The 17,123-nt window shown below is 41.3% G+C and overlaps 1 protein-coding gene across 4 annotated transcripts in view; it reads left to right on the forward strand.

The window, feature by feature from the left end:
- CRACR2A (calcium release activated channel regulator 2A) overlaps positions 1-17,123 on the forward strand; it is a 70,507-nt gene that overhangs the window by 15,352 nt on the left and 38,032 nt on the right. For all 4 annotated transcript variants that reach the window (XM_076346259.1, XM_076346251.1, XM_076346278.1 and 1 more), the window contains 3 exons: positions 3,979-4,090; positions 12,281-12,449; positions 14,028-14,174. In XM_076346259.1, coding sequence (XP_076202374.1) covers positions 3,979-4,090; positions 12,281-12,449; positions 14,028-14,174 — 428 coding nt within the window. The remainder of the gene's footprint in view (positions 1-3,978; positions 4,091-12,280; positions 12,450-14,027; positions 14,175-17,123) is intronic.

Raw genomic sequence — 17,123 nt, forward strand, 5'->3', positions numbered from 1 at the left:
TAAAGATAATATTACAAATACAAACCTTTTGAAGATACTGGATTATCCTTATTCCACTCAATATTTTAGTAAATCAAGAGTAATTCAGCTGAAATCAATGCAGTTCCATTGACAAAAAACTGGGGTGAGACCTCCATTTGACTTTACAGTAATTTAGTGACAGTGAATAAAAATTATAAATGAAAGTCTTTTACATTAATTCCAGCAATTCAGAAACCTGGATTCTTTGAAGCCAGTGATAGCTTTCTCATTGTCCTATCTTCCTTGTAATTCAGTAATGGATTAATAGAGATTTATTTGGACACCAGTAACAGTAATCTACAATGTTTTCTAATGGATTTGGTACCCATTATTTTATTAATATACAAAATAATGATGCTTTATACTGAACAACTGTACATTAGACATATACTGTTACAGTTATTCATTATGTTTGATTAGAATGACTAGTTAACTAGAATCCCTGTATCGCAAACTTGAGTTTGAAATCCGTATAGTTGATTTTGATTGCACTTTTCATGATGTTCACTCCCTATAGCAGAGACATAAATCAATAAAGTAAATCAGTTTTTTCCTTAAAAGGTACCAAGTGTTGATCACTTTTGCATCCTGCTGTTTGTTAGTTCAGTACTACTTACCATTAATGAAGCATTGCTTCAAATACAAGATGCTAACATTAAGCTTTTTAATCTTTAGTCATGTGATATGAGGCATGATTTTCAAGCGAGAGTGCTGAGTATCTAAAAAGTGCCAAGTATTTAAAAATCCAATTAACTTCAGTGGAACAGATCTTGCAAACAAAGTTTTCTGATGTGTCTATAATATAGTAATTATATTAAAGATTTACTGCTCCCTGATTATATCACGCTGTTTATTTTGAGATTATGTTATTACTGGTTGTTAAGAATTTTTCATTCCATTTCAAAATATCAGAAGTGCTCAACTTTCAAACAAACAAGAGGTTTTCTGAAATTGCAAGAAAGCAAATTCTACCTGAGACTTGAAACCAGCTTTGCACTTTGGGTCTTGAGGTTATCATGAATAATGAGAATTAGTGTTGCAAAATGTTTTGTTTTAATGCGTATAGCAGAATTGGGTTCAGATCTTGCTCTTAGCTATTTGACCTCTGTCTTTTTATTTAGCAGAGTAAAAGCTTGGTATTTTCAGATAAATAAGCACAGATGTCATGAAAGCACAGAGCACATTGGGTAGCAATGCAGATAATTTCTCTTTATGCTCCAGTGGTATCTTTGGATATGTTTTGGGTTTTTTTTTTTTTTTTTTAATTTTTAAAAGCCTCATATTGAAAGGATCTATGTATTTTTACAGTAAGCCCAAAATGAGCAAATAAACAAAAACACACCTGTGAGACCAACAATAACATTTTGTTTCCCTAACAAAAAAAACCTGCTTAAAATTTTTTTTGAAGAATAAAAACAAGAGGTTGGGAAAACATTGACTTAATCTTAGTAACAATGGTAAGTGTGACCCCAGTTCATCAAAGTCAGTAAATTATTGTCCTGGTTTCGGTAGGGATAGAGTTAATTTCCTTCCTAGTAGCTGGTACAGTGCTGTGTTTTGGATTTAGGGTGAGAACAATGTTGATAACGCACCCATGTTTTAGTTGTTGCTAGGTGGTGTTTACACTAGTCAAGGACTTTTCAGCTTCCCATGCTCTACCGACTGAGAAGGCTGGAGGTGCACAAGAGGCTGGGAGGGGGCACAGCCAGGACAGCTGACCCAAACTGGCCAAAGGGATATTCCATACCATGTGATGTCATGCTCAGTATATAAAGCTGGGGGAAGAAGGAGGAAGGGGGGGATGTTTGGAGTGATGGCGTTTGTCTTCCCAAGTAACCGTTAGCGTGATGGAGCCCTGCTTTCCTGGAGATGGCTGAACACCTGCCTGCCGATGGGAAGTAGTGAATGAATTCCTTGTTTTGCTTTGCTTGCGTGCACAGCTTTTGCTTTACCTATTAAACTGTCTTTATCTCAACCCATGAGTTTTCTCACTTTTACCCTTCCGATTCTCTCCCCCATCCCACCGGGGGGGAGTGAGCGAGCGGCTGCGTGGTGCTTAGTTGCCAACTGAGATTAAACCACGACAATTATCCTCAGGGAATTTAATGGAGCAAAATGTTGGTACATTCTTCAAAATCTCCTATTTTCATCTTTTTTCAAGAACATGCAAGTAATTGTGGTGTTTTCTACTGCAAAATTAGTATAATTCGGTTCAGAATTTGAACCCTGCAATAAGGCTGTAGTTGGAGAAGCATGTATTTATCAGTCAGGTTTGCAGCAAGACCCACAAGCAGTTGTACTGGAATAGCAGGTCAGTCTGTGTTTATGGCATGGTCAGAAGAGCACAGCCAGCTCTCAAGAAGCACTCCTTCAGCAGCTCCCGAAGATCTGGCAGTAGGACTACAGTTTCTGTTTTTCTAAGAGTAAAAAGAGCAATTTGTCTGAAGCACCTCCTCCCTCATCAGTGCTGTGTAGGCTGTAAGAATTTTACAAGGGAAGCTAATTTTAAAAAGTTTCCCTTTAGATCTAAGAGATTAAAATCTAAAGCTTTGGGAAGATGGGTGTGTTTAAGTGAGAAACTGATAATGTCAGGTGTACCGCTGATGAAGTAATGTATTTAGACTGAATGTACATCAAGTTTTCTTAGTTTTTTGAAAGCAGGCAGCAATGCACAATTAATGCTGCTCAGAAATCCCTTCGGGACTATTCCAGATAGTTCTGTGCTTTAGAAGCTCTGTTGCTTTCCCTTCTCAAGATCGCCTTGGAATTCCTTTTACTGCTCTTCCCTTCAACTCATACAGGTTTATAATGTATACCCTAAAACCTTTGTTGCAGCCAGGGAAGTCCTGGTTAATGCACTCAAGCAATTCTTACCTTGGCTATATGGCCTGGTATATTGAATAGTGGTTTCTATTGTTCTTGGATGGCAGGAGAGACTTTCTTTGGCCCTAAATCCCTTCCCCACAGTGGAACAGATTAGCACTTCTGTTCTGATGAACTTTATCAACCTATTAGCTTGCAGTTTTAATATGTTGTATATACAATAGGAGGTCAGAGAATGGATTAAAATATTAACTATTAATGCAGAGGACTTCATCAGTGTATATTTATATTGCTTCCCGAGCTGAGGAAAGGTTTTACTCTTCCTAGTGCTGTCTCCCAGTGGAAATCCTTGCTACTGTAGTTGTTTGCCACTCCAGTTTCCTCCTATTTCTGGGAATCTATCTATATATACTGTTAAAAGAATTACCGTAAAACCATTAAGGCCAGATTTAAAGAATTTTTTTTTTCTTTTATGCCTGTCTTTAGATTCTCAGGAAAAAAAAAGTGATTTTGTGGAGCTGATTTAATGAAGTTTTGTCTTTTTTGGTGTGAGCATGCTGCATTTCGGAAGTAGACAGTCATGAACTACATTTAACTCGTTACAGGAGCAGCAGGTTTGCTCCTTGGACCACGCAGCTTTCTTAGCTTTGTTTTATTTATTTATTTATTTACACATTTTAAAGCAGCTTTAATTAGGACAGTATACCCTCTATAATGTTCTTGTTTCGAGAGTCTCTTGCTTGAGTTCATGATGTGGAAGGAACTAGGCATACAGTTCTGCTGGCAAGTTTGTCCAGCTGCATGATAATCAAGGCATTTCACCAAGATAATCAAGCCATTTCACCAGGATGCTGAGACTCCACCTCAAATTCTACCTCTTCCCTGTGTGATTGGAATCTGTGTCACAAGGAGATTGTTCTCACTGCTTTGTCATAAAGGATTCATAACGGTAAATAGTGAAGTCATAAAAGCAAATCTTCCTCAGTTGATGTTGTTTTACTCTGTGATGTATTTGAATTTTCACTCTGGGAAACAAAAGGACCTATCCTTCTGTATTATGAATGTTCTGTAGAATCTAGTCTTCCTCTCATCCTGTAGTACTGGATAAAGTTGCTGCATGTTTTGTCATTCCAGAGACTGCATCCTGAATTACCTCTTAGCCTGGAAGAGCTTGAAAAAGTTTTTGTTACGTTGGATGCTGATGGCAATGGCTCACTTACCCTAAAGGAGTTCACCACAGGATTCAGTGAGTTTGGAAAGCATGTCTCCTGTATAGAGCTTTATTCATATTCTATACTCTCCACATCAGTAAAGAAGCATTTATCTTAACAGTACACTTAACGATGCACACAGGGAGCCAGACTATTCCCTAGATATAGCAGATACATGTAACAGATGAAGAAGTGGTTGAATTCTGTCTATAGACAAAGGGCTCCAGGGTCTTTCTCTCCTGTGTAAGATGGCAAGCCGTAGCACAATATGAGACATATGATGTAACCATCTGAATTACACCTGTTTTAGGCCGTGGTGTAGATCTATGAAAAAATTTCGGAAAATTTCTCTTAGGGGAAAAAAAATCTTGTTTTATTTCATATCAGGTCATAAGACCTGAGAAATAATTAAAATTATCTCTAAGATTAATGTAAGACAATGTTGAAAATACGTTAATACCACTGTCCTTACAACTGTGAGAATGCTTTCTACAACAAATTAATTCTTGAAGTGAATCATAGAATCATAGAATGGTTTGGGTTGGAAGGGTCGTCTAAAGGTCATCTAGTCCAACCCCCCTGCCATGGGCAGAGACATCTTCAACTAGATCAGGTTGCTCAGAGCCCCGTCCAACCTGACCTTGAATGTTTCCAGTGATGGGGCATCCACCACCTCTCTGGGCAACCTGTTCCACTGTTTCACCACCCTCAGTGTAAAAAAATTCCTCCTTATATCTAGTCTAAATCTACCCCCTTTTAGTTTAAAGCCATTTCCCCTTGTCCTGTTGCAACAGGCCCTGCTAAAAAGTTTGCCGCCATCTTTTTTATAAGCCCCCTTTAAGTACTGATAGGCTGCCTTATTGCAGTCTTCCCAAAGCCTTCTCTTGTGAGATGATAAAGTGATGTTACTTTATTTCAAAACAAAACAGGATGAGGCAATTATTATTACTGCGTGATGGGAGCTGATAGGTTCTTTGTAACTGCCTGCTTTGCAACAGCACTCTTACTGTCATGTTCTCTGTGTTTGTGAAAGGGTTGTTTTCTCCCCAGCTGTGAGGTTCCAGATAAGATGACAATGTTAGTTAGTGAGACTGTGTGTGGTTGTTTACGCAGAATCAATTTTGTACTTAAATTTTAGCTCTGCTGACTATAAGCATCAGGTTTAAGCATTGTCTCTAGAAAACTGAATCTCTTCTATGTGTGAATTGTAACATTAAATCTCCATTTAAATACTATGTATAGGCACAGCAAATAGGACCTTTATTTTTGTTTGCAAATCATCAATCATTTGAAATTTTAATTGTCTCCCACCTCTCCCATTTTAGAGCTAGATCAAGTATCTTAATAAAGAGTATGTTTTAATCTTCAAATTGCCATTATTTAAAAATTAAATAATGTATTACTTCTTTACTTTTCACAAGTAAATTATACATGTTTCTCAGTTAAATGAAGATTATTTTCATAAGTAGTCCCTGCAAAACCAAATTTTTCTGTTAAGGGAGGTTGTAAGTGCTGCCATCTCCAGCAGCTCCAGAGCCTGGGGATTCCTCCTGCCCAGCTGCTGGAGCCCAGTCCAGAGACCCAGATGGATGTGGCAGCTGCTTCCCTGTTTGCAGGTTCAACTGGTAGTGAAGTTAAACGTGTATTCCAGAGACACCCACACATGTGCACACACACACACACAAAGGACATGGACACAGCAGGCTACACAGACTGCCACAGACAAGGCGCTGCCTTCAACAGCACTTATGTATAGGATTCACATAAAACATAAGGATAGACAGTGTAAAGCATGCTACGTTTTAACCTGCTACACAGGGTTGACAGGTATTTTCTAGGGATTCAGGCTAGGTAGTCATACATTTGGCTAGGCGATGATGTTGGCATTCCCAGTAGAAGCAGAAGCTATACTAGATAAAGGCTGCTTTAGAAAACTAGAGAATGGAGAAAGCAGTAGTGTCTGGATAAAACTTGTACTGCACCAATTAGTATGGGAGAATCCCATTCATATTTCTAAATGGTGGCAAATCTGAAATTTACTGTAACCTCTCTGCAACATATTCTATTGTCTCTGTTAACATGCGCTGCTGGCTGCTATGAGAAAAAATGCAAGATAGAGTTGATAAAACCATAAAAGCACACCAGTATGTCTGGTTCCTTGGGTCTATGGTAACTTCTGTACTAGAATTTAGAATATAACCAAAGATCCTCTGCAGAAAATCACAATACCCTTTTTGCCTGGATTCCTTAAAAATTCTGACTTGCAGATGTTCAAATAAAATAGCTGGCACATTTAGAATTTGTTGGAATGTATCTGGTCTTCCCCAGCTGAGCACAAGTGCATTGATTATTTATGTGGCAGTTTCACTTCTGCATCCTCACTGTACAACTATTGTACTTCTTTCTTCCTTTCTTTTTATGGACGTAGCTAAAAAGCCTGTAGCTGTTTATTTTAGTATTCTTTGCAGATCTCAGTTTTTTTGGCTCTCCTGTCTATATACACACACACACACACACACTTTTTATCTCTAATTCTAAGATAGTTTCAAGCTTCACCTGTTTGTTAATTTACTTGAACCCTTCAGATCAGTTGACTTCAGTAATATCTATTCTTGCTTAGCCTCATGTTTAATTTAAACAGAATCAACTCATTTGTCAATCCATGGTTATTTCTTATAATCAATTCTTCTCTAGTATTCTCAACACTTACTAGAGCAAATACAAGGTAACATCATGTGTTGTTGGCTAGTGAAAAATTGTTGAGAAAGTCTCATGACTTTCATGAAAGTCTCTCATGACTGTGATGTGGTGTCAATAGCCAGGAATATCTGAATCACAGAATCACAGAACAGTTGAGGTTGGAAGGGACCTCTGGAGGTCATCCGGTCCAACCCCCCTGTTGAAGCAGGGCCACCTAGAGCCCAGGGCTACATCCAAATGGCTTTTGAATATCTGCAAGGAGGGAGACTCCACAACCTCCCTGGGCAACCTGTGCCAGTGCTCAGTCACCCTCACAGTAAAAAAGTATTTCCTGATGTTCAGATGGAACCTCCTGTGTTTCAGTTTGTGCCCATTGCCTCTTGTCCTGTCACTAGGCACCACTGAAAAAAGCCTGGCTCTGTCCTCTTTGCACTCTCCCTTCATGTATTTATATACATTGATTGTATCCCTGAGCTTTCTCTTCTCTAGGCTAAACATTCCCAGCCCTCTCAGCCTTTCCTCACATGAGAGATGCCCCAGTCCCTTCATCATCTTTGTGGACCTTTGTTGGACTCTCTCCAGTATGTCCATGTCTCTTTTGTACTGAGGAGCCCAGAATTGGACACAGCACTCCAGGTGTGGCCTCCCCAGTGCTGAATAAAGGGGAAGGATCACTTTCCTCAACCTGCTGCCAATACTCTCTAACGCAGCCAAGGATACCATTAGCCTTCTTTGCAGCAAGGGCACACTGCTGGGTCGTGTTCAACCTGGTGGGTTCCACCAGGATACCCAGGTCCTTTTCTGCCAAGCTGCTTTCCAGCTGGGTGGCTCCCAGCATATATTGGTGCACGGAGTTGTTCCTCCCCAGGTGCAGGACTTTGCACTTCCCTTGTTGAACTTCATGAGGTTCCTGTCAGCCCATTTGTCCAGACTGTCGAGGTCCCTCTGGATGGCCGCACAACCCTCTGGTGTATCAGCTACTCCTCCCAGTTTGGTGTCATCTGCAAACTTGCTGAAGATGCACTCTGCCCCATCATCCAGGTCATTAATGAAGATGTTAAAATGGACTGGACCCAGTATTGATCCATGGGGTACATGCTAGTCACTGGCCTCCAACTAGACTTTGTGCCACTGATCACCACCCTCTGAGCCCGGCCATTCAGCCACTTTTCAATCCACCTCACTGAATGCTCATCCAGCCTGTACATCAACAGCTTCTCTATAAGGATCCTGTTGGAGGCCTTACTGAAGTCCAGGTAGACAATATCCACCGCTCTCCCCTCATCTATCAGGCCAGTCACTTCATCATAGAAGTTTATCAAGTTGGTCAAGCATGACTTCCCCTTGGTGAATTCATGCTGACTACTCCTGATGATTTTCTCATCCTTAATGTGTCTGGAAATGGTTTCCAGGATTAGGTGCTCCGTTACCTTCCCAGGGATCAAGGTTAGGCTGACTAGCCTGTGGTTCCCTGGGTCCTCTTTCTTGCCCTTCTTGAAGATCGGGGTGACATTTGCTTTCCTCCAGTCTTCTGGCACTTCTCCCAGTCACTATGATTGATCTAAGATTATCAAGAGTGGCCTCACTGTGACATCTGCCAGCTTTCTCAGCACTCCTGGGTGCATCCCATCAGGGCCTGTGGACTTACATATGTCCAGTTTACTTAAGTATTCCCTGACCTGATTGATCCTCTTCCACCAAGTGTACATGCTCGAACCTTTCTCTCTGATCTCTGGGACCTGGGATTCCTGAAGGCTGGTCTTGCTGGTAAAGACTGAGGCAAAGAAGGCATTCAGTACTTCTGCCTTTTCCATGTCCTGTGTAACCAAGTCCCTCATCTCGTTGAGGGACACATTTTTCCTAGTCTTACTTTTGTCTTCTATGTACTTATAGAAGCCCTTTATTTTTTTTTTTTTTTTAACATCTGTGTCCAGATGCAATTCCATTTGGTCTTTAGCTTTCCTAACTTCATCCCTGCATGCCCAGACAATGTTTCTGTATTTCTCCCAGGTTACCCATCCTTGCTTCCACCCTCTGTGTGCTTTCTTTTTGTGTTTGAGTTCGGCCAGGACCTCCTTGTTCATCCATGCAGGCCTCCTGGCATTTTTGCCTGGCTTTTTATTCACTGGGATAGAGCGCTCTTGAGTTTAGAGGAGGTGATCCTTGAATATTAACCAGCTTTCTTGGGTCCCTCTTCCCTCTAGGGCCTTATCCCAAGGGACTCTTCCAAGCAGATATTTGAAGAGGCCAAAGTCTGCTCTCCTGAAGTCCAGGGTTATGAGCTTGCTTTTCACTCTCCTCTCTGTCCTCCGGATCTTGAACTCCACCATCTCATGGTCATTGCAGCCAAGGCTTTCTTTTGACTTTCACATCCCCAATGAGACCCTCCTTGTTGGTGGGTATGAGGTCCAGCAGAGCACTTCTCCTCATTGGCTCCTCTATCACTTGGAGGAGGAAGTTATCAACAATGCACTTGTCCTGGTTTCGGCAGGGATAGAGTTAATTTCCTTCTTAGCAGCTGGTACAGTGCTGTGTTTTGGATTTAGGATGAGAACAATGTTGATAACACACCGATGTTTTAGTTGTTGCTAAGCAGTGCTTACACTAGTCAAGGACTTTTCAGTTTCCCATGCTCTACCGACTGAGAAGGCTGGAGGTGCACAAGAAGCTGGGAGGGGGTCACAGCCAAACCGGCCAAAGAAACATTCCATACCATGTGATGTCATGCTCAGTACATAGACTGGGGAAAGCTGGCCGGGGGGGCCGCTGCTCGGGGACTGTCTGGGCATCGGTCGGCGGGTGGTGAGCAATTGCACTGTGCATCACTTACTTTGTGTATTATTATTATTACATTATTATTATTATTATTATTATTATTATTATTATTATTATTGCTATTATTATTTTATTTCAATTATTAAACTGTTTTTATCTCAACCCACGAGCTTTTCTCACTTCTACTCTTCCAATTCTCTCCCCCATCCCACCGGGGGTAGGGGGGGGAGGAGTGAGAGAGCGGCTGTGTGGTACTCAGTTGCCAACTGAGGTTAAACCACAACAGCACTCCAGGAACCTCCTGGTTTGCTTATGTCCTGCTGCATTGTCCCTTCAATGATATCAGGGTGGTTGAAGGTGAGGACCAGGGCCTGCGAACGTGAGGCTGTTCCTATCCATCTGTAGAAGGCCTCATCCACTTGTTCTTCCTGGTCGGGTGGCCTATAGCAGACACCCACTATACTGTCCTCTTTGCCTGTCCTCTCTTTAATCCTAACCCGTAAGCTCTCCATCAGTTCCTCTTCTATCCCCACACAGAGCTCCATGCATTCCAGCTGCTCTCTCACATAAAGGGCAACTCCCCCTCCTCGTCTTCCCTTCTTATCCTTCCTAAAAAGTCTGTATCCCTCCATTGCAACATTCCAGTCATGAGAGCCATCCCACCACATCTCCATGATCCAATCTTTCTGTTATTAATAGAAGTATTGCAAATAGATGGAAGAAACTGCTGTAGGGGTCAAGTTTAGAGGAATTAAAATGCATGCGAGTTACATGGAGGGAAATCAGTATTAATAAAATGTAGCTTTCTATCTGCAGTTTATAACAGGAATTTGAGGTGTGCTTTTGGTCATGCACTAAAAAGAACGTTAAAATAGGAGGTACATTTTATCAGTAGCAATGCTGTGGTTATTTTAGATTCTTAACTTCTATTTAAGCATATCAAGAAATAAGGCCACAACATTTATAAAGTGCTTGTTGCTGCAATTTATGTCTTTTGTTTATGGAGGTCTGAATTTTTTCAGTATGTTTGTGGATTTTGAGGTGAGTGATTTACTGAAGGTTAGACATTAAACTGGGGACAAAGTCAGGCATAGAACTCAGGGATCCTCTTGCCGTGCCTCATCCTTTTGTTGTTTCATTATACTCCCTTTTTGTATACAAGTGTAGGTGTTTCCCTCACAAATTATATTTAATGTAAAATTTGATCTTCAACCAAGCCACTCTCCATCATTTATCAGCAGTCCTGGTTAACGGGGGAGGTCCCGGATGACTGGAGGCTTGCCAGTGTGACGCCCATCTACAAGAAGGGCCGGAAGGAGGATCCGGGGAACTACAGGCCTGTCAGCCTGACCTCGGTGCCAGGGAAGATTATGGAGCGGTTCATCTTGAGGGCGCTCACAAGGCATGTGTGGGACAACCAGGGGATCAGGCCCAGCCAGCACAGATTCATGAGAGACAGGTCCTGCTTGACCAACCTGATCTCCTAGGTGACCCGCCTAGTGGATGAGGGAAAGGCTGTGGATGTGGTCTACCTGGACTTCAGTAAGGCCTTTGACACTGTCTCCCACAGCATTCTCCTAGAGAAGCTGGTGGCTCACGGCTTAGACAGGTGTACTCTGCACTGGGTCAAAAACTGGCTGGATGGCCGGGCCCAGAGAGTTGTGGTGAATGGAGTTAAATCCAGTTGGCAGCCGGTCACGAGCGGTGTTCCCCAGGGCTGTTTTGGGGCTGGTCTTGTTCAATATCTTTATCGATGATCTGGATGAGGGGATTGAGTGCACCCTCAGTAAGTTTGCAGACGACACCAAGTTGGGCGGGAGTGTTGATCTGCTCGAGGGTAGGCAGGCTCTGCAGAGGGACCTGGACAGGCTGGATCGATGGGTGGAGGCCAACTGTGTGAGATTCAACAAGGCCAAGTGCCAGGGCCTGCACTTCGGCCACAACAACCCCATGCAGCGCTACAGGCTTGGGGAAGAGTGGCTGGAAAGCTGCCTGTCGGAAAAGGACCTGGGGGTGCTGGTTGACAGGCAGCTGAACATGAGCCGGCAGTGTGCCCAGGTGGCCAAGAAGGCCAATGGCATCCTGGCCTGTATCAGAAATAGTGTGGCCAGCAGGAGTAGGGAAGTGATCGTGCCCCTGTACTCAGCACTGGTGAGGCCGCACCTTGAATACTGTGTTCAGTTTTGGGCCCCTCACTACAAGAAGGACGTTGAGGTGCTGGAGCGTGTCCAGAGAAGGGCAACGAGGCTGGTGAGGGGTCTGGAGAACAAGTCTTCTGAGGAGCAGCTGAGGGAACTGGGGTTGTTTAGCCTGGAGAAGAGGAGGCTGAGGGGAGACCTCATCGCTCTCTACAACTACCTGAAAGGAGGTTGTAGCGAGGTGGGTGTTGGTCTCTTCTCCCAAGTAACTAGCGATAGGACGAGAGGAAATGGCCTCAAGTTGTGCCAGGGGAGGTTTAGATTGGATGTGAGGAAAAATTTCTTTACGGAAAGAGTGGTTAAACATTGGAACAGGCTGCCCAGGGAAGTGGTGGAGTCCCCATCCCTGGAAGTATTTAAAAGACGTGTAGATGCGGCACTTAGGGACATGGTTTAGTGGGCATGGTGGTGTTGGGTTGATGGTTGGACTCGATGATCTTAGAGGTCTTTTCCAACCTTCCAGTGATTCTATGATTCTATGTTGCTCTTCAATGACGTTGCTTCTTACAGTAACTTCTGAAAATGCTAACGTGTGTAATTTCTAATTCTTAGGCCAGTTTCTTTTGGGGCAGATTGCTTTGAATAATGAGATGATGCAGCAATCAGAAGGTGAAACAGCCTGCCCACTTAAATGTGAAGACACCATGAGTGATGATGAGGATGAAGAGTTCCAGTTCTCAAATCTGATGGATCGGCTTGGAGCTAAAAAGGTTTTGGATGAGTGAGTCTTCACAGCAGTAGTAATAGATTGTATGATCTTTTATGATTCAGCTCTGGGTTTGATGTTAATGGAATCCGAGATGAATGATGAGAACCAAGGCTGCTCAGTAACACAGTGATTCTTTAAAAATAAATTTTCTTGGTTGTCAGAGATGATAAAATGCTGTTCAACCAAAATTTCCAAGAGCAAAGCTGTTGTACTCCAGACATATGAAACGTGTGTTTGTGTCGTATGAAAGCTATACCATTAACCCACTGACATACTGTAGGTTTTGAACATAGAAAATTACTAGCATGTAATCCACAGATGCCACTGATTTTCAGTCAAACAATGCATGATGACTGCTTTTTTGGCAAGGGCTGTGTTTAAAGTGCACCAGTTAACCATAAGAAAGAATGTTTTCTCCCCTTTTCTGCTTTTTCTCCCCTCCATGCATAATTGCATGTTGTGATTGCTCTGATAACACTACCTCTTCCAGGACCAGGATGTCTCACTCTGAAACACAGAATGCAAAAACTGCTCTAAGGGCTTCTTGTGTGTGGGCCTTACATTCATTGGTCAGTCACAATGAATATTCTAGATCAAAAAAAAGCACAGGGCAAAAAAGGGAGAGAATCTGGACAGACAGTAGGAATGTTTAAGGAATGCATCAGTGATCCTTACCATGAAATAAAAGTGCTTATCAGTGCTTCTCTTCACCTGACTGTCTGTTACAGGAAAGAGTTGTCTGTCAGTCATCCTGAAAGGCTTTCATTATGAAGAGACTTTTATCACCCACTTTTTCTATCCTTATCCTCATTTTGTCCTTTAAATATAGCACTCTTTGCTGGCTAGGTTCAGGCTTACAATGCGCATGGAAGAGAATAAGCCAGGAAGAAAGAAACAAAAAAAGTTGTTCAGGAGAATTTTGGCAAAGTATTAAAAAACCCATTATCATTCACAGTAGAACATCTTTTTTCCAGTATCTGCTGAACAGATTTGGAAACAAAAGCATTCCCTTGGTAAATCTTTAAATCAAAATTTTCAAGATGTCGTGTTCTGATTTTTGTAGCAGTCCCACCGTGGAACTAAAATGGGTTGAAAATGAAAGAAGACAGTACAAATGCAATGTGTTAACTTGTCTAAGTAACTTAGGAGACTGAGTCTCATTCATTTCTCATGAGGAAGTGTTTTTGATTAGCTTTCCCACTGCCCCCTCCCCACTAGATTTGTGGGAACTTCTTTACTTCTAATAGAAGTGACTGGATGGTACAGTGTATCTCATCTGTCTCCTTTCTTATCCATTCCTGTTTAGATGAAGTGTCTGGCAAGGCACCCACTAAACAAGCAGTTCCTGTGATTCTCTGTGGTCATGCATGGCCAAACTTTATGATTCACTTTTTGAATAAATGCAATTTCCATCATTTCCCACCCTCCTCATCCTTTTCATGGCACTGCTTAAGTAGCCCTTGTTTTTAATAAACCTTGTGTTCTGACTAGTGATGCCCTGAAGTCTCCATCCACTAGGATGCCGTGAACATTTATTGCAGCCTGAGAAATGTTCTCTCTTAATGAATCCCTTATGATCTCTTCTTTCAGTGAGAGTGATGTGAAGCAACTTTGGTTGCAGCTGAGAAAGGATGAACCTCATTTACTTTCCAATTTTGAAGAGTTCCTGGTCAGAATTTTTTCCCAGCTCCAAGAAGCAGATAATGAAAAGAATGAGTTGGAATGCGCTCTAAAAAAGTTAGTACTTCTCTTTGTTGGACTGTTTGTGTAGTTTTACAACTATCTTACCTACTGTTTGAACCTTTGAAATAAACAAGGTATTTCAGTGAAGAACTGAGGACTATAATCACAAGAGTTCCCGTAACGTAAAATTTTATTAGTCATGAAGAGTACCAGTAAAATTATTTATAATGCAGAACTGGCTGGAATTAGCTTTTCTCTTCCAGTTAACAGACTTTGTTGACTGAGATTCTTTTGCAGATGTCTATTATTGCATTGCAGTTTTAAGACAATATTAAGCAATTCACTTCTAGTTAATCAGTTTGATTCTAGAGGACAGTCAGATTTAGCAGTAAATCTGGTAAATTGTCTGTGTGCTTTGCAAACATTGCGTGCAGAAAAGCTATAAATCTGGATTAACTGGCCAGAGAAATTAGAGGTTTAAGATGTTAAAGCAGCACAAAGCACTCATACCGGTGAAAACGTAAGTTAACAAATATATATATAAAACAAACATAAAATATAGTAAACAATATATATTGGGTTTATATATAAAAACACATATAATGTGTGTATATAAACAAATATGTAAAATGTATACATAAAAATAAATATATAAGAACTAAAAATTGATGGATCATCCTTTAATATGTAGCTATCTAGAGGGAAAAAATTGTGATGCTAAATCTAAATAGAAGGCAAAATGATGCTTATAGTAGAAGTTCCCCTGTATTTTTATTATAAAGTGTCACTTCTGAATTTCAGATTCTTACAGATTGAGTAATAAAGGCAAATACATTGTTGAACATTTACTTCATTTGTTCAGCACTCTCCTGGCTATTCTGAGAATGTGACAAGGCTTCTGAAGAAAGAAAAAAATTTAAAACGTATGGTGATTAAAGACAATTGGTTTATATTGATAGCAGCATTTTCATCTAAGTCTACAAGTGTGGTTTTAGCCTTCAGAGAGCTAGTCATTTGGAAACAGCATAAAGATAGATGTGCTGTCTGTTTTAGACTAGAGATTATTAACAACCATGTGTGGTGAGGGGTTTGTTTTGTGGTTGGGGTTTTTTATGTCAGACTCTTGTCAGTGTTTTTTGGGAACTGAATGAATAAATTTGTTTGTTTAATAGCTGTGATCAGCACAGAGGTTATACTTATTCAAGGAGAATACATTAACATCACCTGACTTTTCTGGCTGACATGAAATCTCTACCTTAAAAATGCATTGGATTTTTATGCCTTTGTAGTAAAAACGGGTTTTAGCTAATTTCTTCTTTCTGTTGCTCCTGATAACACCTCTAATTTCAGTACATAAATAGTCATTTTGTTTGTAATCAACAGCTGGAAGGAGTCAGAACTATCAGACAAGTAATATTGTCTTTGGTAACAGTGGGGATGAATAACCTCTTTTAAACTATGTAGAAATAGCAGCAAAGCTCGAGACAAGACCATATAGAGGGGGAAAAACTATTTTTTTTTTATACCCACATACTTCTTAGCACTAAGATGCATGTGTCCGCATACTGTCCAGGATTTACTGTGGGGTCACAGAAGATAAGGGGTGCTGCTTATTGAGGTCTTACAATGCCTCCTGGGTTCTTCTTGATTGGTGACAATAGTGACCTTTGGAAGTTGAGAATGAATGTGATCTTTCATCTTTCCTTCCTGACTCACCTCTGTGAGTCATTAGGCAATAATGCAGTCTACTCTCAGACTTTTGTCTCCTTTCCTGGAAGTAGGTTGTGCTTTTGTCTTAAGTTGTTCCTTTTTTTCTAACCTGGATGTCCCGAGAAGCTTTATGTGCATGTGCTGGGATCTTTATGCCCTGCCAATCTATGCTGTCAACCCATGCCATTCTTCTATACCTGTTTTTTGTCTTTTCTTCTGCAACTTTCACACATGCATATTTTCATTCACGAACCTGATCCTGTGGTCTAAGAGAACCAGGGGTTTCCTCCTGTCCTGGTTCAATAGATACAGTGTGCTGCTGCTGTTCCCATTTGTAGGTCCAGCCAGCAGTGAGGCTGAATGTATATTCTCAATACACACACATGCAGATGTATCACACGTGGGGGGCTGTGCAGACTAATACTGATTAGAAAGCAGTGCTTCTACTGGCACCCACCTAAACACAAGCAGCATTCACACAAACATGAAGGATGACAGCCTGATTCTGTTTCTTCCATCCAGTTTATCAGGAGTGAATTTTTTTAGTGAAAACTACACATGCAGGCCCCCCCCCCCCCCCCCCCCTTACTTTTTTCAGAAACAAACATGCATTCACAGGTCCTTTGAATATTAGCATGGACTTTAGTCTACCTAATGTCCCTGCCTGCACCCTGGACCCTTACCCATTCTTTGACTCAGACCTTGGGTCTTTCCAGATGTGCATCTCCTTCTACTTGCTGGCTGGTTCAGCTGGGTTGAAGTTTGCTACCAGAATGTGTTCATTTGCTCACTCATTAACAATCACAGATCCTTCAGATCTTAGCATAAGGCTTTTTAAGTCCATCTAATGCCCATGCCAAGACCCTAGTCCCTTTACCTCCAGTCATCATCTCAGACCTTGAGTTTTTCCAGATGGAGATCTCCTCCTCCTTGCTGGCTAGTTCAGCTTGAAGTATGCTAATGAATAACACCTACACAGAACAGACATTGAGTTCACACAGTTAGAAATAGAATGTAATAAGACAGCATAGTCTGCAATAATCAGACACAGGACTTGACCAGACAGATATACTAACCGTCAGATTGCTTACGCTTGACTAAGCCACTGATCTGCCCTTCACATCCACCTTGGTCCCTTTCCCTATCCTTGTCTCCTCATAAATAAAAAACTTGTCCCTAAATACTTTTTTTTACATTGGACCCAGTTTTTCTACATCTGTATGCAAATTTCATATTTCTGATATTGGTACCTAAGTAATGTTGCCCTTGTATGGTGTTACTGATGTGGTTATC

Source organism: Aptenodytes patagonicus, chromosome 1 (assembly GCF_965638725.1).
Source record: "Aptenodytes patagonicus chromosome 1, bAptPat1.pri.cur, whole genome shotgun sequence".
NCBI lineage: Eukaryota > Metazoa > Chordata > Aves > Sphenisciformes > Spheniscidae > Aptenodytes > Aptenodytes patagonicus.